Source organism: Brassica napus, chromosome C3 (genome assembly GCF_020379485.1).
Source record: "Brassica napus cultivar Da-Ae chromosome C3, Da-Ae, whole genome shotgun sequence".
Classification (NCBI taxonomy): Eukaryota; Viridiplantae; Streptophyta; class Magnoliopsida; order Brassicales; family Brassicaceae; genus Brassica; species Brassica napus.
Window position 1 is genome coordinate 21888097 of NC_063446.1, and position 25471 is coordinate 21913567.

A 25471-nucleotide genomic window follows, 5' to 3' on the forward strand; every position below is an offset into this window, starting at 1 on the left:
TTTAAACGTATACGATGTATGTTACTATTTCATAACTTGTGTTTACAAAAATCTTATTTACACCATATAAGGCAAGTAATCAAACAAATATACTTTTTTTTTTCTTTTATCAATCAAACAAATATACTTATTCAGTTGATTTGAGCCACAAATCGTTCGGCATGACTCAAAATGTTGATATTTATGCAGGTCCTGCCCAAAACATATTTAGGCGATGTGCACAACTAAATTTTTAGTACCTTTTCTTGTACAAATCAAAAATATAGGATTTTTTTGTTAAAATCAAAACTCCAAACTTTAAAAATATGAAGAAAATTTACAACAAAAGGGTGGGACCTTTTGTACAGTCCGCATATGTCCAAAGCCTGCACTGTATTTATGCATCCTTCTCTTCAGTTGCTTGCTGCTTTGAAAATACTTTGAAGAAGCTGGGAAAGATTATAAACTATCATTCGTTTTCCAACATCTTCTGACTCCAGGTTGCATTTTCTCACTCTCTGATCGAAATAAATTTACATGGAACTGACTTCATCTTCTTCTTTGGCCTCTCTGAGAAATTAATAACTACATATACATATATTTGAACCACCTTGTTAGGTGACTCCTTCGTTTTTTTTATGAATTAGTTCAACAATAGTTTTTTCTATGACGAGTTGCTATTATAGCTATTTCTTGTTAATGTAGGTTTCAAACTGGAAAAATGGAAAGAATTTTAAATAAACAGGCAGTAATTAACAGAGTCAAGAGTCTCCAGATGAACACTCTTCGTGGAAACTGGAGGAAGACAATCCTGATCGTTTGTGTTGTTGCTTTGGGTATTGATCCTTTGTATCTCTTTGTCCCTGTGGTTGATTCTCCTAAGTTCTGCTTCACTTTCGACAAGAAGCTTGCCACAGGAGTGTCTGTCCTTCGTACCTTCATTGACGTATTCTATGTGGTTCATATCATTTTGAATTTCATGAGATATTCAAATGGCGAGTTAAACTTGCATGCCAAGCCTAAAAGGGAAACATATTATTTCATCTCTTATACCATTGTTGACATTTTGTCTGTTCTCCCCATGCCTCAGGTATGTGTTCACTTTTTTTCTCTATCGTGCATTCTTTTAAATTGTGATATATATTGCATAAAATCTTGTAGGTTCTGGTTCTCACTTTAATGCGTCGGTCTGACTCGCTCGTGTCAAGAGAAATACTGAAATGGATTGTACTTTCTCAATATATTCCAAGAATTCTACGTATCTATCCGCTTTACAAAGAGGTGACAAAAGCCTCTGGTACAGTAGCAGAAACAAAGTGGATTGGAGCTGCTTTTAACCTTTTCCTCTACATGTTGCACAGTCATGTAAGTCTTTTCTCTTGCTCCCACTGCTATTTTTATTTTATTTTTTGTGATGAAGCAACAAAAAAAGTTGTTACAATTGTGATGCATTTATGACGGGCCGACAGGTGTTTGGGGCTTTCTGGTACGTGAGTTCAGTAGAAAAGATTAACAAATGTTGGCGTCTAGCATGTCCTCATCTCCCGGGATGCAGTCTCAAATTTCAGTACTGTGGACGAGAAGGTGGAAACAACATTCCCTACGGCCTGAACACTTCATGCCCCTTAATCGAACCTGACCAAATCACAAACTCCTCAGTCTTCAACTTTGGTATGTACATTGATGCATTGAAGTCAGGGATCGTAGAGGTCAAGCCAGATGATTTTCCAAGGAAGTTCTTTTACTGCTTTTGGTGGGGTCTACGAAATATTAGGTTTGTACATTTCAACTCTGAATGCAATATAAGATAAACACATCCGTTCATATATATAGCTTAACATTCTCTTTAACTATGGCAGTGCTTTAGGTCAAAACTTACGGACAAGCAACTCTGTTGGGGATATCGTCTTTGCTCTCATCATCTGCGTCTCTGGTTTACTTTTGTTTGCTGTCCTCATTGGAAACATCCAGGTTGAGTTTTCAGAAGATTTCTGATTTTATCTCATAGAGCTGATTCTTTTGGTGATCGCAGAAGTACCTGCAATCAAATACAACTAGAATAGATGAAATGGAGGAGAGAAAGAGAGACACTGAAATTTGGATGTCGAGTAAGAGTCTGCCAGAAAATCTAAAGGACATGATCAGAAGACACGAAGAAGAGAAATGGCAAAAAACAAGAGGCATCGAAGAGGAAGCTTTTCTTCAAAGCCTTCCAGACCACATCAGGCTCCACATTGAACGGAATTCTTTAAACAGTGTAAGCTCTCTTTACCCTTGTTAATTGATTTGATGAGGTTCACACTACACTAGAATTGAAATTAATCCAATAGCCACTGTAGCTTTGTAACTAAATTTGAAACAGTCACAAAAATGTCATGAATAATCACGAAATATATAGATAGTTAAACACATGACTAGACGACTAGACGTGTCATACCCCTAGTTAATTATATCACGTTTCTGGCCTAAAATAAATCATGTCTACAAAAATTTGCCACCTAATATTTGTGGTTACTTGACAACCAAAACGTGATTAAGTTATGACAAAACAAGGTTAATCTTTTTTAGTCACGGAAATATAAACCATCACGATTTGCCTTATAAAATTCATGGCTCACATGACCTGAAACTAAAACGTGTCTGAGTCAAAACGTGTTTATTATATTTTCATGACTAATCTGTGACAATTTTATCATATACTCTAAACCATTAGTCTTACAAAACAAAACTCTAAACCATAAATCTCAAAATTTGACCATAAATCTTAAACTTAAATTCGAAATATATTTTTCAAACTTTAATCCAAATTCCAAACCTAAACCCAACTATATAATACACTATATCAGGAAAATTTAAGCTTAATCTATTAATCTAATATTTTCAAAATTTAAACCTCGAACTTCAGTCTAAACTCCAAGTCCTATATTTTCAAAATTTAATTCAAAATTTTAAATCTAAACCTATATAGTCTTCACACCAACCCTAAATCACAAACATTACAAACATTAAACCTTAAACACTTAATCATTAAAAATAAATTATAACCCATAAAATCAACATATAACTATTAAATATATAAATAAGGCCAACACAGAAAATAATTCACATATATACCTTAAAATTTGATTCCAAATTTTAAATCTAAACCTATATAGTCTTCACTCTAACCCAAAATCATAAACAATAAACCTTAAACACTTAATCATAAAAAAATAAATTATAAACCATAAAATCAACATATAACCATTAAATATATAAATAAGGACAATACAAAAAAATAATTTACATATATACCTTAAAATTAATTAATAAAAAAATAAATAATCAATTTATTATTCATAAATCATAATTTTAAATTACAAATAAAAAAGTATTATTATATGCTCAAAACTAAAATACAACATTTTAAAACTGTATATATATAATTACTTCCAATCTTTTTTTTTGTAATTATAATTACTTCCAATCTATAATTTGGTTTATAATTATAATAAATTTTATTATTATATGCTAAACACGACATTTTAATATATATATAATTATTTTCAATCCATAATTTGGTTTATAATTATAATAAAGAATTTATCATGATATGCTCAAAACTAAAATAAAACATATTAAAAATTATAATTATAAACCAAAATTTTATATAAATTTGGTTTATAAGTATAATTTTATAGAAATTTCAACTATGAAATCTAATTTTTTGTTTTATATCAAATATTAAAAAATATATATATAAACCAAATTTCTATAAAAATAATCAAAAGAAAAAGCCTTATATTGTTAAACAAAAAGCATTATATAATGATAACTATATAACAAAAAAAATACTTAAATGAATATTTATCATTGGCTAATAATACACACCAGAGGGGGAACGAGGAAGGAGGAAGAAGGAAACAAGAAGTGGATGGAAGAAGAGGTGAAGAAGAAGACACGACGAGAAATGACGAGGGGGAGACGCACCAGAGGATGGCGTGACGAGGCGTTGTCAATTTGAGTGCATTGATTAATAATGTTATTGGGCTGTGTGGGTTTGTAGCCAATTTGAATTCGTAAAAGGGCTCGTATATTTTATTATTACATGAATTTACAACTTATTTTACGATTTTAGTAAAAAAAAATATGTTCAAAAATATGAAGATGAATATATAGTAAAAATGAATAATATTTTTATATTCGTATATTTTATTATTACATGAATTTACAACTTATTTTACAATCTTAGTAAAAAAAATATGTTCAAAAATATGAAGATGAATATATAGTAAAAGTGAATGATATTTTTATGATTCATTTGATAGCGATCGTAGTGTATTATTTTGTTTTAAAATTGCTTAGAGCAATATAGAATAGTATAAGTGGTTATGACTGATCGAATCAATAAAATAGAATTAAAACTGATAGTTGTAATAAAATAAATTTAATTGAAATTTAAACGTAAAGTGAAGTTGATGTTTTAGAAGGAAAAATGTAAATGCTTTTGTTTGTTTTTGTGATTATCGTGTTTGAAGGAAGATAATAAATTATTCCATCATCTTAAAGTAATAACAATTTTCTCATACTTTGTCTATGTCGAAGATGCGGCAGTTTGTTGGGGGATTCATTGTGGCCGTATTGGTTAAATACTTTATTTTCAAAGTGATCTGGAATCCAGTAAGTGAATTCTTAAACATACTCCAAGATTGATCGGGCTTGAATTGACTATTTTCCAGGATAGTTTATTCAAAAATTCTTTACATCTTCAAAATTTCATCTCACAACATTAATATACCATAAAGATACATACCGTTATACGGATTGACAAAGATGGTGGAGTCATTTGATAGATTTATGGTGGAAAATAATGATTTAACCTCTCAATGTAATGACCCTCTCAATTGTCATTATCCAAATATTGATTCATTAACTGAATGTGTCGATTCATCATCCTAAGTAGTTTCGCTACAAAATTTCATAGGGTGAGGTTTTTGAAGTGGACGGCAGGGGTTGTGTCTGAAAAGTTTTCATGATAGCTGTCAATGCTTTCGTGTGAGTTATAATTGCTGACTAAAATATATGATACCATTTTATTTGTTTTTTCTTTTGTTTTTTGAATATAGTGGAGAAATGTGTATTCCTATGAATCTTTCTCTTTGTTGAAGATCTAATATAGAACTTTTGTTAGATGGCGGGTTACTGCTATATTAATAATTGTAGTTGTTTTCTTTTTTGCTTTAAACTTTTTTGTTGTTGTTTAAATATGAACATTTTTTATGGCATTGTTGATTAATTTGACATCAACTGATGTATCAATATATGTGGATGCCTCTATTTTTTTAAAGTGTAAAAGTATTGCTTTATGGAAGTTATAGAAACTATTTTTCAAAAAAAAAAAGTTATAGAAACTTTTCATGTTAGATAGAAACTTATAGTTCATTTTTAGTTTTAATAATGTAGTGTTAATTAATGTGCATACTACTAAACTATTTGTTTGAGAAAATGGACAAATAAAAATACAGTAAAATTTTATTAATAATGTTGGCACTATATAAATTTATTAATTTACAGAATTATTAATTCATAAAAAATCATTTTAAATATATATATATATATATATATATTGAAAATATTTTCGTATAATAAGAAAAAATACTTGATTTCACTGTTTATACTTTATACATTCATTAAATTTTATACATTCGACCAGCATATCCTTTTTATTATATTATTTAATGTATATGAGATATGTATCATATAATTTAAATGTGTTTTTAGAGACAAATTTTTAGATATTATAAAATAATAATAAAAAATATCGAAAACAAACAATACAATATATTATTTATACTTATAGGAACTTTATATATAGAAATTATTAAATTATGATTATAGTGAGACTATATATTTACATGGGATCTTCAACAATATATTATTTTATTATTTATCGATTTGTGTTATATTTTGAATTGACCCAACTTGAAATCAATAAAATTAATTAATTTATAATGTTTATTAAGTTATCGAATATTAATTTGTAGAATTTCTAGTGTAGTTATAATCTTCTAAAAAGTGAACAAATATGTAAAACTACTTTCATGTTGGACAAGTGTTGGTTTCTAATTAACATTAAAGTGTTTAATAATGTATATTGTTAATGTTCATATTACAAAACTATTTGCTTGCTTAAGAGCATCTCCAATCACTTTTTTGTTTGTTCATCACTCCATTTTTCATTCCATTTTGCAGTAAATTATGGAGTGGGGTTGGAGATGCTCTAAGAAAGTGGACAAAATAGCGACCGACCAAGCATTCAAATTGGATATGTATGCAGTTAGCGACCAAGCATACAAATTGGATATGTATGCAGTTAGAGACCAAGCATACAAATCTAGTTTGTTATCATAAACTGGAATCCATGCAGTTATATAAGCTAAATGAAGCATGTACATATAAAAACTTACAATCCATGCATGAACACATAACCGCTTACACAAAACTGGGGCACGTAGACACTTGAAGTTACATACAGACACCAAATATACAACAGAAAGAAAAAGCTCAGCCAAGAACACAAAAGGGAATGTCACTATCTTTTTATTCAACCGTCAAATAAGGCCCTCAATCTCTGAGAAGCTTATGCCGTTAAACTTGATCCTCCACCGGAGGAGCGACCATCGCCATGTCATCAGCTGAAAAGAATTAAACAACCAATGTTAGGTTAGCAAACTTATCTAGCCATAAAGACCTCAAAGCAAGCTTTGTCGGGTCATGGTGACGACGTAATTCACACCTAACGATACAAAAACCTTTTGAATTGTCAAAAGTCCCAAATCTCGTCGCATCCCATTATCAGAAACTTGTCTTCCTCTGTTAAATGTATCCTTTTGATCTCCTGACTCTGCTATGAGTGGAGATCGTGACCCTCGTGGTAATTTCATGTCCTAATCGCTATGCCATTTAAGTAATTGGCGTCGTCAAAGCCGCCACTTCCTTCGACTTTCTTCCTTACGGTAAGTAGATTGGTTTGTGGTCTTGAGACATGTCTATGGCTTCACCATTCCTACAGAGAACAGCTCTGCCATCTCCTGCATTTGCAAGCATTAAGTGTCTGGTTCAGAAACAGAACAACAATCATGAGAAAACAGACCTACACTTAAGATCGAATCTTAGTAATTCTGAAGACGAGTTTGGTCGAAGCTAACAAACATACCTTCCAAAAATAAGGGCAGCAAGAGCCGAGGTACTGGAAGAAAAATCTGAGAAAAGAGCCTCTGTTGCGGTCCTTTGCTAAAGCAATATTGGCCTGAAGAAATGTGTTGCTCAAAGAACTCTTGACTTCTTCGACATAGATACTGTTCAATTCCTTTTTTTTTCTTATATAAGGTGTGTTGCTTCTTGTTTTCTACGAAGACATCTTTTGATGAATCTAAGAACATCAAATTCAATTCCTTTGTCACAGAGAAATTCCACAAAACCCAACTGAGGAAAAAAATTAATTTTTATTGGAGATACTTACCGGAAGAGAAGTGGTGTGAAAGATTGTGTACCATTGGGGGCTTTGTCTCAGAAGGTCGTTCTGGTTTTTAGCATCAACTGAAAACCATAGATCATATCATAAGATCGATGAAGTTAATCACAACAAAGAACAACAGATACTAAAGTACATGATAAATTAAATCTGTTCAGCTATGAGCTTCCTAAGTTAATTGAAAAGTATTTGTACATTTGCATCTACATGCAGTTCATACAAAAATACATATACTTCTCAGTCCATTCTTATGGACATAGCTAGTAGTCAAGCTCGCAGCAAATTCTGAAACTAACTCTTAGTAGCAAAAAGATTTACATCACATGAAACTGAGACAGAACCAACTTATTGAAGAAAACAAAATCTTACCCTGCCTAATGGTCTCCAACTTTAATGCAGCTGCATAGAAAGCCTTCTAAATATTATAAGTACAGCCCGACCTTAAAGGAGAAAGAGAAGAAAAAAAAACACTTTAGCAGGAACTAAAAATAATAATAAAAAAGCCTATGCTTAGTCTCTGCCTTCTAAGAAACACATGAACGTAAATAGAAAGGATGAAGAAACATACAACTTTAGCTGCAAAGACACTACAAAGCTGTGGAGCCTGGTATATAGTACCGTCCAAGATATTATACGTTAGCATCAATATAAACTTGTGGGGACAATCGCAGTAGCATCACTGATCACATACTCTAAGCCTGTCATCTTCATGCACATAAAATTATAATCAAACATGTTAAAATCAAAAGATCAATCATTTGATCTCCAACACTATCCCACATAAAAAAACAAAGAAAAAAACACTAAAATTTTGAAATCGAAAGTAGCAAGGAGATGATAACAAAAGTTAGAGAGTGGTCGAGAGGGTGAACGGATCGGAAGACGTTGGAGACTGGTCCCTGTTTTCAAATCCGCAAGAATGTTGAAGGAATTAGCCATTCTCGGAGTGGGTAATTAGCAGAGAATTGTCTTCTCGATTTGGTGAAGTTGTGCTGTTATCGCTAGGAGATTTATAGTCGGAGCCTCCGTCAGTTTAACTGGGAGACGATGAGTCCGATTGAATGTTTGAGAGTGGGAGGTGGGGGTAATCACGTTAAAACTCAGATTAAAGTATGTTTTAATGCAAATGAGATACATTACAGTGAGTTGATCGACGGCTTCACAAGGATGCTGAGCTATGAATGTTAAAGTTAAGAAGATGATGAAACCCTACAAGTGATTGGTCTGAACAAAAATGTCCTGTAAAAGCCCAAACTCCAGCAAACTATAATAACAAAAGACAAAATAAGAAACCAAACACTACAAAAGTAAAAAAAAAAAGAAAGGGAAATTGGTTTGAATGACCAAGAAAAAAAACATAGTTAGGTACATAGTCAAATACCCTAGTTTTTCTATATACACATTTCATTTTACGTAATAAGGCATTTTTGCCCCTGAATCTAACCGGTGCAACCTGTTGAGAAAAAAAAGTAAAAAATCTTAATTATTTACTGTCAAGTTACGTGTGAAACACTCTTGACCATTTATTCCATCGTCTACGTCATCTACTCTCCCATCATGTGAAATCATCTCTCATTAATTCGTGCACACTGGTAAACTACTTTTCCAGATTTCTATGTGCCCCATGTTGCATGGAACATGAACTGCTACAGGTTTTACTTTGACACCACTTGTTTCCCTTAACAGATTAAAACTATCTTTAGTAATTATACATTATTACGTGGCTTTTTGAATTTTTTTCATATGCCAAATCTGTTAGCAAGTCTTTGCCAATTTATTCCATCGATTAAGTCGTACTCTCTCACACCTGGTGACCTTGTTCCCAATCACATATTTTCACCTACTTCAATAGTTTATCTATTCTATGTGAACTATGTGGAATGGAACAAAATTTTATACTATTTCCATGTTTTGCTATTAGGATTAAGGTTTATATTTCTGTTTTGGGTTTAGTGATCAATGGTTTTGGGTTTAGTATGGATGGTTTGAGTTCACTCTGGCAAAATAGTAGGTAATTCACTGTTAGCATATAAACATTGTGGCTTCTTGGAATTTTTCATATGCCAAATCTGTTAGCAAGTCTTTGCCATTTGTTCAATTGATTGAGTCGTACTCTCTCACACCTGGTGACTTCGTTCCCAATCACATACTTTTATTTACTTCAACAGTTTATCTATTCTATGTGAACCATGTGGAATAGAACAAAATATTGTATTATTTCCATGTTTTACTATTTGGATTGAAGTTTATATTTCTGTTTTGGGTTTCGTGATCAATGGTTTTGGGTTTAGTATGGATGGTTTGGGTTCACTCTGGCAAAGCAGTAGGTAATTCACTGTCAGGATATAAACATTGGACTCTCTCACACCTGGTGACCTCGTTCCCAGTCATATACTTTCACCTACTTCAACAGTTTATCTATTCTATGTGAACCATGTGGAATGGAACAAAATATTGTACTATTTCCATGTTTTGCTATTTGGATTGGGGTTTATATTTCTGTTTTGGATTTAGTGATCAATGCTTTTGGGTTTAGTATAGATAGTTTGGGTTCACTCTGGCAAAACAGTAAGTAATTCAGTGTCAGCATATAAACATTACAAAATTTAAACAATTTCCTTCATCATGTTTTACCTTTTTCTATTATACATGTGTATTCTATATTATTTTGGGTATATAGAATAGTAAGTATACACCACTCATTTTGTAACATGTGATTCTCATAACGCCATCACTACAAGAAAACACACCGAATTCCGACGGAGGTTCCGACGGACACCAAGGTCGTCGGACATTTGTGACGGAATACTGACAACTTTCCGACGAAATCCAAAAAAATTAAGTCGTCGGAATTCCGTCGGCCATTTCCGACGGAATTCCGACGAAATATGGGTCGTCGGAATATTCCGACGACTTTTCGACGACATTCTGATAAAAAATGTAACCGTTGTAGTCGTCGGAAGTTCGTCGGTATATTCCGACGAATTTCCGACGACATTCCGATTAACAGCAAAGACGTCGGAATTCCGTCGGTATTTTCCGACGGAATTCCGACGAACCATGTGACCGTTGCCGACAAATAGATATGACCGTTGTATAGCCGTTTGGGATTGGACAACTCCGACGGAATTCCGACGGACTGCTTTACATCCGTCGGAATTTCGTCGGAAAGTCGTCGGAGGTCCGTAAGCAATTTCCTATAAGTACAACCCCTCCTCATTCAACTCATTCACACTTCATTCTCTCTTCATTCTCTTTAGTCATAACAATTCCGTGAAAATCATGTCTTCAGAAGTTTATTATCGTTCGTGGATGGATAAACCTCATTTGGATCCGAACACCAATTTGCTTACGGAAGAATACGTTCAAGGGATTGGAGAATTCATGAGGCTTGTTCAACAGCAACCGGATGCAAAAAGTGGTATGTTAAGATGTCCCTGCTCTTCTTGCAATAATAATAAGGTTATAAAAGAATTTGATGTTTGGACTCATTTGTATATGAAAGGGTTTTCACGTAATTATAAAGTTTGGTACCTTCATGGGGAAACTGGTTATGAATATGGTAGTACTAGCGAACCTCAGCCTGTTAGTGAACCTCAGCCTGATATTAGGTTAGAAGAATCTAGAACGGATATAGATTATGGTGTAGGTACTGAGCAGATGGTACATGATCATTATAGAGGGGAAGAACCAAACCCCGAGTCTAGGAGATTTTTTGACATGTTGGATGCAGGAAAACAACCTTTGTATCAAAATTGTAGAGATGGTCATTCAGTCTTATCATCTGCAACTAGATTAATGGGTATTAAGACAGACTATAATTTGGCTGAAGAATGTATGGATGCGATTACTGATTTTGTCAAAGGTATTCTACCTGAGGATAACCTTGCACCGGGTTCATACTACGAGGTTCAGAAACTTGTTGCAGGTCTTCAACTACCGTATGAAGTGATAGATGTATGTATTGACAACTGCATGATCTACTGGAGAGCGGATGAGACACGGAATGTATGCAAATTTTGTGGGAAACCTCGTTATCAGGAGACGAGGGGAAGAGTTCCGATCCCATTCAAAAGAATGTGGTATTTGCCTTTGACGGAAAGATTGAAGAGGTTGTATCAGTGTGAGCGCACAGCAAAAGCAATGAGATGGCATGCAGAGCATTCCACAAATGGTGAGATTAGACATCCTTCAGATGCAAAGGCTTGGAAACATTTCCAGTCAACATATCCAGAATTTGCGGAAGAGAGAAGAAATGTTTATCTTGGATTATCTACTGATGGTTTCAGCCCATTTGGAAAGCATGGAAGGCAGTATTCTCTATGGCCAGTTATTGTGACACCGTACAACTTACGGCCGAGCTTGTGCATGCGACGAGAGTTTTTGTTTCTCTCAATTCTAGTCCCCGGGCCAGATCATCCTAAAAGATCACTAGATGTGTTTCTTCAACCACTAATATATGAGTTGCAACAACTATGGGCGCATGGTTTTGAGACATACGATGTTTCGCGCAAAGAAAACTTTCAGATGCGGGCAGTACTTATGTGGACAATAAGTGACTTTCCAGCATATGGTATGTTATCTGGATGGACAACACATGGGAAGCTATCATGTCCATATTGTCAAGATGACACAGATGCTTTCCAACTAAAGAACGGAAGGAAAACGTGTTGGTTTGACTGTCACAGACGATTTCTACCACCTGATCATCCATACCGCAGGAGTAAGACTTCGTTTACGAAGAACAAGCAGGTGTTTGATGGTCCACCTGAGGAAGTTAGTGGGAAAGATTTGTTGAAGCAGTTTAGGTATTTTGATGCAGAAAGGACGCCAGATGTAGGTGGACATGAAAACATTCGAGTCAATGCGGTTGGAGAGCTACATAACTGGCACAAAAAGAGTATTTTCTGGGATCTACCATATTGGGAGAGTCATCTATTGCGGCATAATTTAGATGTCATGCATATTGAGAAGAACTTCTTCGATAATCTGATGAACACAGTCCTTAACATCCAAGGTAAAACGAAGGATAATTTGAAGTCAAGGTTGGATTTAGTCGATATTTGTGATCGTTCTGAACTTCACGTTGATGAGAACGGTACGGCCCCTTTTCCCATTTATCGGCTAGATGGTGCTAGAAAAGAAGAGTTCTTTGATTGGATTACAGAGAAAGTGAAATTTCCTGACGGATATGCATCAAATTTGGGGAACTGCGTTGATAGAAGCGAAGGAAAGTTTACTGGCTTGAAGAGTCATGATTGTCATGTAATTATGCAGCGCCTCCTTCCGTTTGCCTTTTCAGCATTATTGCCACGTAATGTTCATGAAGCAATTGCAGGGATTAGTGTTTTTTTCCGTGACTTATGCAGCAGAGTATTGACTGAAGAGGGTATTAATAATTTGAAGACAAACGCACCAGTCAGCATGTGCAACCTTGAGAAGATATTTCCTCCATCATTCTTTGATGTAATGGAACATCTTGCTATTCATCTCGCAAGAGAATTGGAACTTGGTGGTCCTGTGCAGTACAGATGGATGTATATTTTTGAGCGTTATATGCATCATCTGAAGAAGATGGTCAAAAATCAAAGCAGGGTGGAAGGATCTATAGTGGCACAGGTGATCAATGAAGAAACTGCAATCTTTGCTGAAAATTATTTTCCACCAGAAGTGCAAACAAAACACCGAAGACCTGCTCGGCATGATGATAGAGGGGAGAGAGCAACATATCATGTTACTGTCCCAAGCATGTTCAAGGAAATAGGACGACTTAGTGGAAAATTCACGAAGCGGAGACTTACGGACACTGAGAACGCTCATTTGCAAACATATTTGCTCACCAACTGTGAAGATGTTCTACAATATGAGAGGTAAAAATATTTATTCATTTATTGTTAGATTAATATTCAATAAATTATTTCATATTGATAATATTTTTGTATATAGTGTATATATGGCGGAGTTGCGTATGACTCACAGGCATGCAACAGAAGATGAGCTTCGACAACTTAGAGATAACGGATTTGCTGCGTGGCTTCGTAGTTATGTGAGTCATATATCCTATTACCCTATGCAAATGATTAGTTTAAATTTAATATATATAAACTAATTAATTTTGCATATATGTTTTTTTTATAGGTGAATGATGGTTTGGCCAGAGGTCTTGTGTTCGATGATTGGATACGCGAATTTGTGCAGGGACCAAACTATGTGGTCAAATCATATCCTAAATTTTGTACGCGAGGATATGCATTCACAAGGAAAGGTCATTCTAAGACAACATATGATGCTGGTGTTTCATCTTCTTCTGGTGACGATGTCTACTACGGCAACATAAAAGAAATATTGGAAATCCAATTTCCTGGAATGGTTGGATTGCGTTGTGTAGTATTCTATTGTGATTGGTATGACACCACCCCAGATAGAGGAGTGAAGATTGATGCGTTTGGTGTTACATCAGTTCATTCGCGGCGGAAACTTCAATATTATGATCCCTTCATTCTTGGTTCGCAAGCTGATCAGGTATGTCAATATATTCATAATTTTTTACCAATATAATTAATTAATGTTATATATTGAACTAATACTTTGTATAATTGATATGTATAGGTGTGCTACATCAGTTACCCTCGGGTGACGTACAGAGACGATCCATGGGTTACTGTAACGCAAATCAACCCAAGAGGACGAGTGGATGGAACTTCTGATGATGATGAACCATTGCAACCAGAGTCTACCAGCAACGCCCAGGCAGTTGAAGATTTGGAAAATGTTCAACTCGTTGAGAATTTGACTGTGTTTGGACATGATGCTGTCGTACATTCAGAGCCGGAAGCCGAGGTTGGGGAGTTTGATGAAGATTCAGAAGATTCTGATTAGTTTTTTTTTTTTTTTTTTTTTTTAATGGTCCGTCGGAAATCCCTCGCAATATACCGACGACATAGCGACGACAACGGGTTTCATTGAAAATTGGAAAGTCGTCGGTATTTTGTCGAAAAATACCGACGACATTCCGACGAACTTGTCGAGTTCGTCGGAATGTCGTCGGTATTTTCCGACGAAATACCGACGACATGTTTTTCTATAAAGTTTCAATCATAAAAATCTATAAATTTAGATGCCAAAACTATGAAAATAACACATAATAAGTGTTTAGTATAGTATTAGATCGCAACGGTTCAAATATAACAACTCATTAAAATATTTATGTATGCATATCATTGTTTTCATAACATCTCATCTTAACATTATGTACTTATACAATCATATTTATATAAGCTTACACTACAAAAAATATTGTTGTGTAAAATCGTGTTATAAAACATTTTTATTGTTAAATCTTTATGCAAATACTATATATATTATCAAAGGTTTGGATTTTGCATTTAGAAACTTGAAAAGAACACCCTAAACACTAAGTCGTCGGAATTCCGTCGGAATATACCGACGGAATGTGTCCGTCGGAAAATACTGACGGAATGTGTCCGTCGGAAAATACTGACGGACACGTTCCGTCGGAATTTCAATTAGCCCGGGAGAACCAAACCGCTTGAAAATTTTCGCGAATCGGCATTTGGTATATTTTAATTATACCGACGGAATACCGACGAACCCGTGTCCGTCGGAATCCTCGGAAATAAAAACCCTCCTCCTTTCTTCTTCGTTATCTCCGCGGCCTATCTCTCTCACAAGCACTCCGGCGATTTCTCCTCCTCTCCGGCGATTCCGGCCTTTCTCCACCTCTCTTCACCGGCGAATCCTCTCCTCACCCTCCTATCTCTTCCCCAAACCCCAAATCATGTAAGAATCATCCCAAACCCTTTTTTTTTCAATTGTTTAGGGTTTTGGAAGTTGATCTCGGATTTTAGGTTGTTTGATTGAACATTTTAGGATTGAATGGATAGTTTAGGATATATAAGTTAGGATTGTTGTTTTAGTTTTTTTTGGAACATTTTTTGATTTTTAAAAACGTTTTTTGAAAAACGTTTTTTATTTTTAAAAACGTTTTTTGATTTTTAAAAACGTTTTTTTTAAAAACGTTTTTTCATTTTAAAAACATTTTTTATTTATAAAATTTTTTGATTTTTAAAAACAAAAAGTTAAACAACAAAAAAAAACATTTTAAAAAAAAACATTTATATAAAATTTTTTAATAAATTTTTAAAACATTTATATTTTTTTAATAAAAAATAAAATTTTTCACATTTATAAATTTTAACAACATTTTTCTTATTTATAAATTTTTTATAATTTTGTATACATATATATATATATATATATATCATGTATAGTAAAAAATTTAAAATTTTAAAATTTTTATATTTTTTTTAAGTTTCCACTAATAAATATTTAACAACATTTTTTTTAAAATATAAATATTTAACAACATTTTTCTTCATTTATAAATTTTTAACAACATTTTTCTATATTTATAAATTTTTTATAATTTTGTATACATATATATATATATATAAAAGGTTTAATAGTTTTTTTTAAAACGTTTATAAAACCTTTTGTAAATATATAAATGAAAATATGTTTGATGGGTTAATTTTTTTTTTAGGGCCGAGGATGAAGCCCGCCCCGCAGCCCGTCTTCGACGTAGTTCGGTGAGCGGTTCCCGTGCATCGGTATCGTCTCATGACTCGGTTCCCGCATATATTCCCGCTCCAGCTCCCTCTGCCCCTCACGCTGCCCCTCACGCTGCTGCTCAACAGGATCCGGGGGTCATGCCGGTTCATCTATTGGTTCAACAACCAGGTCGAGAGCATCTCCCGTTTCTCCAACTCAACCCACGACGAGGCCATAGCACTTGGTTAGTATTTTTTTTTATTTGTACCGTTATATTTTTTGCTTTAATTAACTTGCTAACTTGTATTTTTTTTAAAGGTTCACCAAGTCGAAAAATGGCATTAGCCGGAGCATCAACCAGATGATGTACTCCATGCTCCGTTTTGGATATCCAAAGTGGAGTGTGATCCCTTCCGACGAACGAGAGTTGTGGTTTCGTCAGTTTGCGGTATAGTAACCCTTCATTTTTTTTTAAGTTTTTACATTTTTTTACATATATTTACTTATTAAATTGTGTTTGTTTTGTAGCAAGAGTTCAACTGGCACTCCGATCTTACGGAAACAGTCCGTAAGAAATTCAACGAAAAGGCCATGGACTCTTACACAAAGCAGATAAACGCGTGGAAGACAGTTTGGCAGAAGAACAAGAAGCCACGGTTCATCAACGGGGGGTGTGGGAGCAGTTGATAGCTCATTGGGAGAGGGAAGACACTGCAGAGACGTCTTCTAGGAACTCCAGGAACCGGAAGAGCGATCGTGGCGGGAAAGGTATGTATGTGCACAACCTCGGCGCTTGCTCCATGTCTACTAAGGAGGATGAACTTGTAAGTTTTTTATTATTATTTATCTTTATATTTTTTAAATAAATATTTTATATATTTTTTGGCTAATAATGGCGGTTTTTTTAGATCGAAGCAAATGACGGTAATCCCGTTGATCGTCTCCAACTCATTAAGGTGGCTCACACTAACAAGACGACGGGTCAAATTCAGGACCCCGTGATCAGAGGTGTAGTTGATTTGGTGGAAGCTGAGATAGTTTCTCAATCTCAGCCTCTCTCTGATGACGGCGACTCCACGGGAGCTTCAACCAACCTGTCTCTATTGCAAATAAATGAGATGGTTGAAAAGGTAATTTTTTTTATTAATATATTTTTTTTATAATGTCGATTACTTACTTGTCCATATTTACTTACTTTAAATATTTTTGTAGGCGGTTCCTAAAAGGAAAGGAGGCCGTTTAGTTGGGTTGGCCCGTCGTGCTTCTTCGTATCCGGCATCTTCTTCGCAAGCTCCGTATGCCGATCCCATGATTCTCGAGGAGCTACATGACAAAGATGAACGGATTGGGGCATTGGAGGAGCAGAACACCACTATCCTTTCGGAGAATGCCACTATCCGTTCGGAGAATGCCACTATCCTTGCTGAGTTGGCATCCCAGAAGAAGTTCAACACCGAGATTATGCAGAAGCTAGATCGTTTGATGTCTTCGAGTTCATCTTAGTTTATTTCGGCTTTATAAAACTTTCGGAATGTTTTTTTTTCTATTTCGGTTTGTATGAATTTTAAACTTTATGAATGTTTTTTTCCTATTTCGGGTTTTATGAATTTAAATTTTATAATATTATTAGTTTTAAATTTCCAATTTTTTAAATTTATTAATATCAAAAAATATATAAAAATGCAAAATTAATTTGTAAAAAAAAAAGGTATATACCGACGGACAACGGTCGTCGGAATATACCGACGAACATATATCCGTCGGAATTTACCGACAAACTCATTTCCGTCGGAATATACCGACGAACGTGGTTCGTCGGTATATTCCGACGACCGATGTCCGTCGGTAAATTCCGACGCCCAAAGTTCGTCGGAATAAACCGAGGAACTACGTTCGTCGGAATTGTAGTTTTCCGATGAACTCTGGTCTCGTGTAGCCGCATCGTAATATCGTCAGAATGACGTTTCTCGGTATTCGTCAGAAAGTCGTCGGAATTTCGTCAGAAATTCCGACGAATTTTTTTTTTCCGACAAAACGATACTGACGGACGGGTTCGTCGGAAATTCGTCGGAATAGACCGATTCCGACGAATTTCCGACGATTTCGGCCATCAGAATCCCCCTGTTTTCTTGTAGTGCATATAACTAACAACATCACATACTTTGTAGTAACTGGTAACCTATTAAAGAAAGAGACAGAACCGGATGAATTGTGTGTTAAGTATCTAACATTACATTATGTCAAAATTAATGCTAGTTACCTAATTTATACACGATATATGGCTAGTTCGCAAATTAACCGAAAAAAAAGGAAATTGGTTGGTAAACTAAAAAATTATTCACTTGTCACGTGTCCAGTTTTGCTCCATGCTAAGATAATGATTTGTAGGGCTGTGGAGAGAGACAAGTCTCTTTTATTGTAATAGATAGATAGATATACTCTAATATTTTTTTTTCTTTAACGCTAAATATACACATGCAGGCATAATCGTCTTATAAATATTTATTAGTTATATTTTATTAATTCAGATGTCCTGAAAAGTTTAATCAAACATCAAATTATTTATATATGACAAAAATCTTCATCAAAATATATATGCTTATTATTGAGTCGAAATTTTTAACTCACATATTAAAACTATTTCAGAAAATAGCTTTATACAAATATTTTTGTTTAATTAATATTTTATTATAAAAAAATTATCTTAATTTTTAACTATAAACTATAGAAAAACTATTGAATAAACCTAAAATTATGGAGTAGATGACAAATGATGAAATTCACTTCTCAAATAATAGTATATAGATTATCTATAAAATATACTCTGATGGTTTTTTTTCTTTAACGCTAAATAATTTCCAATATCTATATTATTAAAACTGAAGTATCTTTTGGTACTGTTTAGAAACAAGGATAGAGTATAAATGATAATTATTTAGAAAAATTGATAACAGTATAAGAAAAATATAGTGTTTTTTAGTAATTTTATTAATATAATTACATTAATTTTTTTTTCATATTTCACTCAGTTTAACAATTTTATTAATTATTTTACCTTAACAATACATCACATCATTAATTATATTACCATAATAATAATAGTGTGCATTCTTAGTTAATCAACATTAATTTTGTGCCAATTATAAAATTAAATTAATAATACAATTTTATTAATTATATTACCTTAACAATACATCGCCAAGCACCAGAGAAGCACATGTCCAATCCCTTTACTATTATTTGAGGAGCATTGTAAATAATAAACCTTTGCCTCATGTGTTATTATCAAGATTGCCATTACTTATGTGTCATCATGAGAGCTCTTCTCATAGCATTTAGTGAATAACCCTTGCTTGCCTAGACTAATTACATATAGTGTCATTGGACATTTAAGTTTCATGTTTATGCATAATATAATTAGTTTTGATGGATTATACATATATCTCTTATTTTCGTGCGAGTTTTAAAAATGTATTTATTGCTTTCATGCTTATATCTTCTCATTCTTTCTTGGCTGTATTTTTTTTTGCAACCTAACAATAGTAGTCAACTGTATTGTAATCATTATCGCATTGTAAACAAGTTTTTATTTCATATATTTCTTATTGGATGATTTTCATTCTACAAAATATAATATTGGTGTATGAGTTTTATATGGAGTGATAACACATTTAGTTGTTTGAAAAAAAATAGGACCATATATTGATCAACGTTATAGAAAGTTGCTATATTTCTAATAAACTATAGTTTACTACATAAATATAATGCATAATCTAACTTCTTTTTTAATGGTATATGTACTATGTAAGCATATATTTTAAATATTATATATAATATAATGCATAATCTAATCCTTTTTAATCTTGTATGTACTAGGTGGTACCCAAACAAATTTAGTGACTATATATATGGCAATTTTTCAATGCAATTTAATAATATTTGCCCAATATTTCAAATCATTGAATGTATAAATTAATTGCCATATATATTGGGCATTCGAAAAATTATTTCTTGATTCACACTAGAACACGGAAGATGGACATTGAATGCCATATATATTGGGCAAATATTATTAAATTTATTTACTTTCCATTATATATTCAAAAATTAGCATTCGAAAAATTATTATAGGAAAGTTTTGACTCAGACAAGTATTCGTATGGAAATTAGAACAATTTGTGCTACAATTATTTATTAATTTAAAGTCCTATACAAATTATATTCAATTCCTTAGATTAAGCACCAAGATTCTGAAATTAAGGACTCAACCCATCACAACATGTCAATCTGGTTATATTCGATCAAGTTAATTTACAAAGTTAATTTTGTTTCCTATACGTTGATTTCTTAATTATATTACTTTCCATAATTTTAAAATTGGCAGCAAAAAGTTAGGGATTAATTCGATTTGATTTAGGCGAAATAATACATTTTTCTCTCTAATCTTTCATAAGCGAAACCCTATAAGTGATCCCTGTATATAACATTAGACTGAAATTCATCCACATCAAAACCTACTATTTTTCTACATACAAAAAAAAATTCATGAATTTCGTCTTTGATTATGCTTACATTGTTTTTTTTTATCATGATAAGGTCGATTAAAGAATGTGATTAACAATGATGGGTTTCAAAAATTATTTTTGAAAGTAACGATGTTCTAGAAATCGATGTTTTCAGAAAGAGGTATAACATTTCGTTTACTGAATTTGGTAAATATATGTGTTTAGTTTGGTAAGTTGATACTTTGTTATGGCTTTCTATAGAATTGCAAACCACGAGTTCTGAAGACACTTCTAACAGTAGTTGTGGTTTTATCAATTTTTTATTTGTTTCTTTATAAATTTGTTTCTTTCATATTTTATTATTCTGTTGCATATGTTTCATTTTATTTTATATTCATAATTTATATTATGAAAACAATAATGCTCTTGCTTTTTTTTCATCTTAAATTCATAATAAATTTATATAAGTCTTTACTTACTCTTTTAGATGTATTTCCATAAAATATAATTAAAATACCCCAATAAATTAGTCCATATAGTTTTAAAGTTATAATCTCTTTTAATCCATCACTCCGCGCAAGGCGCGGGTTACCACCTAGTAGAAATGAAAGAGCAATGTGAAAGAAAAAGGAAAAGAGGTGAGAAATGCACTCTGCTTGTTGTATAGGTTGTTTGGACCATGGATTACAAGAAAAGGAAAATGGATTTATGAATAGTTCAAAAAGAGTAAATACAATGAGATGATGTTGGAGTCCTCTTGCTATTACTTTTATGCAACGGCATGGCCACGATTCTGGGCTAAATAAGAAAGCATTATATAATATTCCGAGTTGTGATATATGGGAAGGTTTTAAAGAATTGGTTTGGCTACCTATGTCACCAAAGTTGACTTACATTTTCTGTCACACATCCATTTAGAATTCCAGAGTTAAGTGCGTTTGGGCTGAAGTAGTGAAAGGATGGGTGACCTATCGGAAAATGATTCGAGATAGTATGTGAGTGAGACCAAAGCACGGTGAAAGGTAATGTGGCTGATTGCAGGGCCAGTAAACAATGATTTTGAGACTTGGAAAAGTTACGCACCGACCGTTGGAAAGGGATGGAGTCCACGGTCGAGAGAGTGGGTGTGGATGGCCCATTAGTCGTGGGCGGTCGGAGCGTTACACATTAGCTCAAGATTAATAATAATCTAGTTCTAACCCTAGAAACCCAAAAAGAAGAAATATGTAGAGGATCAAGAATTGTATAGAAGATGCTGCGGATAAGATCAAGAGAGTTTTGGAAATAGCTTGTAGTTACCTTTTCTAGAGAGTTTTGGAAATAGCTTGTAGTTACCTTTTCTAGTATAAATAGGGGACTGTTTAGTCACTTTTAATCAAGCAGGAAAAAGCAAAATAAATAAAGAGAAATAAATTTCAGAAAGACTTAGAAGAGTCTACAAATACAAAGCTTTTTCCTGCAATACGAAGGATATCTTGAACATAGTTGTTCACTTTCTATCTTAATCTCTTGAAGAAACATTATCCGTTAACTTTTCCATCAGAATGATACTCAAGATGAGTTGAATATAGGCGGAGAGAACACAAATAGATGGAACAATGGTGAAATGTGCGACGATAGTACTTATACAAAGTTGAATATAGGCGGAGAAAACAAAACTAGATGCAGCAATGGTGAAATCTGCGACGATAAGTCGGTACTACTTATACTCTGCTTCATAATTATTGTCCACTTAATTAGTCCTGAAGAGTATATTATTTTAGACAATGTATCAAACTTTAATAGTGTATCACATGCTAAAATGAAATTTAGGTAATGTAAAAAAGAAGAAAACTTCAGGCAAATCAAAAAGATCAATAGTGAAACATCTTTGAAAATTCTCAGACTTTCAATTACCTACAAAAAAAAACGAGCTGCAATCATATAAATAAAAATAAGCACTATCTTTCAAAATTGGAAAAAAAAATCCATAAATAATTATGCTTATTCTCTGTATTTCATATAAGAGATTTGCCTCTGCAACTTGATCTGCTCATAGAACTTAGCAATGAACTCCTCTGCTCTCACATCAACCCCTTTCTCTTCTTCTTCTTCCTCATCATCCTTATCCGTACGATCACATTTTTCCACACTAGGCTCATCGTAACCGTACGATATCACCTCATCGGAGTAATCTTGACCGTCCATACCAAACTCATAATCAAATTCTATAGGAGAGGCAATGCAGGGAAGGAGGAACCTCATAGACGTAGGACGACGTATCTTCTTCTTCTTGGCGTTAAACAACGGTGTTTCATCAAAGGAAAGCTCACGTTCTCTGTAACGGGAAAGATAACGGTCACTGTTGTTATGATGAGCTAGGGCTTTGAGATGCTTTGATAACAAGTTACGTAGCTCGAGCAAAGGCCATCTTTTGAAAACTCCACCTTTTCTTGCCCATAGAAGAGCCATCCTCACAAGACTCCATGCTTTATGCTTTATTGCGGTTCTGTTGGTTTTCTTCTTCCATGAATCCGCCATTGATGGTTGATAGATACTCTGCAAAATATTGATTCTTAGTGGTGGTTTGATCTGAGATTTGAGATTTTTTTTTTGTTTGATGAGTTTTTATTTCTCTAGTGTTGGTTGGTGCTGGTTCTTGAAATGATTGTGTGGGTATATATACACACACAAAAGTGTGCATCTTTTGCTTGCTGTTTGCAATTTGCCCTCTCCCCAAAAGAAGAAATATATTAATGGCCTTTTTGCAAAAGTGACTCAAAACTTGGAGTCAAACAGAAAACTAACATTTTCTTTTGACTCCTTTTTTTTGAGATTTTAACCCCACACCTGCATTTCATCTACGAAAATGCCATTAACATTTTTTTTTTTCGAAAATGGCTTCTTTACTGTCTAACCTCATCTTCTTTAAGTATTTACAATATTGTCACTGCAATGAATAGTGACAACAACCTTGTACGAACTGTTTGGAGCTTTTAATGCCCTTTAATGCACGTAAATCTCTTTACACTCTCTTTGTTTCAATTGTTATGAACTAAAAACAACATTTCTTTCACCTTCTCTCTATATTCATCCAAAAAACTCAAGCTTTTGATTCAAAATATGGGCTATGGTTCACAGAGCCATATTTCTTTCGTTTTAACTTACGGTTGCTTTCGTTGGAGGTTCTGGGTGGTTGGAGAAGACCCTGTGTGCAAACGAAGTCATCTCACCTAGTTTAAGGTACGAATTTGAATTTTTTTTCAAGATATGTTCGCGTAGAAGACTTACTAGTAAGTCATCTGTATGTAGAAGACTTACTGATGAGTCTTCTGGTCAAACGGACGACTTAAATTAAGTCGTCCAGCTTTGTTTGTTAAAAAAAAACACTCCAGATGACTTATATATAAGTCGTCTACGAGAAACATGCTAGTTTTGCATTTGACCGAATCGTGTCAGATCTTTGACTATTTCTGGACGACTTATAATTCAGTCGTCTCTGGGAAAGTTAAAATTTCAATATTTTATGAAAACTTGACGACTTACGTGTAAGTCGTCCTAGGTTAGTTTTGTAATTGAAAAATAAAACTTCATAATTTAACTTTAACCAGACGACTTAATATAAAATCGTCCCTCCAGAAGACTTAATTTAAAGTCGTCCGGGGAAAGCAAAGTCGTCCAGAATTTTTCCCAATTTTCTGGTCAAACCTTGCTTATCCCGGACGACCTTAAATTAAGTCATTTAGCTGGACGACTTTCATCTAAGTCGTCTGGAGAAAGTTAAATTTCAAGTTTTATTTTTCAATTACAAAACTAACCTAGGACGACTTACACGTAAGTCGTCAAGTTTTCATAAAATATTGAAATTTTAACTTTCCCAGAGACGACTGAATTATAAGTCGTCCAGAAATAGTCAAAGACCTGACACGATTCGGTCAAATGCAAAACTAGCCCGTTTCTCGTAGACGACTTATATATAAGTCGTCTGAAGTTTTTTTTTTAACAAACAAAGCCGGACGACTTAGAATTAAGTCGTCCCTTTTAATTTTCAATTGCAAAAGTGACCTCTTTAGACGACTTACCTTTAAGTCTTCTGGACGACTTAATGCTAAGTCGTCTGCGGCAATGTTTATTGAACTTCTTCATTTTCTCTATGTTTACTAATGTGTTTTATTTTGAATATTTGCAGATGATTTTTCAGTTACATGCAATGTATGGAGAATGGTTGTTGAGAGATTTCCGTTGGGATTTTGTGGTTGATGATCTCAAAGGAGCAAGATTGTTTTTATTGAATGAAGATTCAACACATGCTGAACTTGTTGCAATGGCTCAAGAAGATTATAACCTGGACATGAGAACAGTGAGTGTGGAGATTAGCTACTCATTACCAGCAGAAATGATGATGGCTCCAGGCAGTCTTCCCATTCATGTTACAAGTGATAGACAAGTTCGAAACTTGCTGGAGATACTCAAAACCCATAGAGTATGTCTTTGTGTATCAAGCCGCAGCAAGGTCGAAACGGTTTCAGAGAAAAGGGATATTGATGAAGCTGGTGAATGGGAAAAAGATGTTGGTGATAATGATGAAGCTGGTGAATGGGAAGAAGATGTTGGTGATGATGATGAAGCTGGTGAATGGCAAGAAGATGTTGGTGATGATGATGAAGCTGATGAATGTTTTGAAGATGTTGGTGATAATGAGTTTGTTGAAGATGAAAATCAAGATGGGGAGGAGGAAAATGGGGAGGAGGATGCTGATAATTCTATTGTTGGTGAAACGGATCAGAATGGTGGGGATTACAGTCTTTATGGAAAGGTTCCAGATGAGGACGAGGAAGATGATGATAATATTTGTTTTGAAGAAATCCAAAAGACATATGCTAAGACAAATGCTATTGAAGGAGGAAAATCGAATGGTACCAGT

At 33.8% G+C, this 25471-nt stretch overlaps 2 protein-coding genes across 2 annotated transcripts; one reads left to right on the forward strand and one right to left on the reverse strand.

Annotated features, from left to right (window-relative positions):
* Positions 1 to 319: 319 nt before the first annotated feature.
* LOC106435604 (probable cyclic nucleotide-gated ion channel 12) lies at positions 320 to 4177 on the forward strand. Its single transcript, XM_013876513.3, has 7 exons — positions 320 to 479; positions 685 to 1069; positions 1141 to 1344; positions 1449 to 1753; positions 1839 to 1950; positions 2012 to 2236; positions 3853 to 4177. The coding sequence occupies exons 2-7, from the start codon at positions 701 to 703 to the stop codon at positions 3961 to 3963; spliced, it is 1326 nt and encodes a 441-aa protein (XP_013731967.1). The 5' UTR covers positions 320 to 479; positions 685 to 700; the 3' UTR covers positions 3964 to 4177.
* A 16400-nt stretch (positions 4178 to 20577) lies between these two features.
* Positions 20578 to 23361, reverse strand: LOC111212727. The gene has a single exon (XM_048751082.1). The coding sequence runs from the start codon at positions 23086 to 23088 to the stop codon at positions 22552 to 22554; it is 537 nt and encodes a 178-aa protein (XP_048607039.1). The 5' UTR covers positions 23089 to 23361; the 3' UTR covers positions 20578 to 22551.
* Positions 23362 to 25471: the final 2110 nt, after the last annotated feature.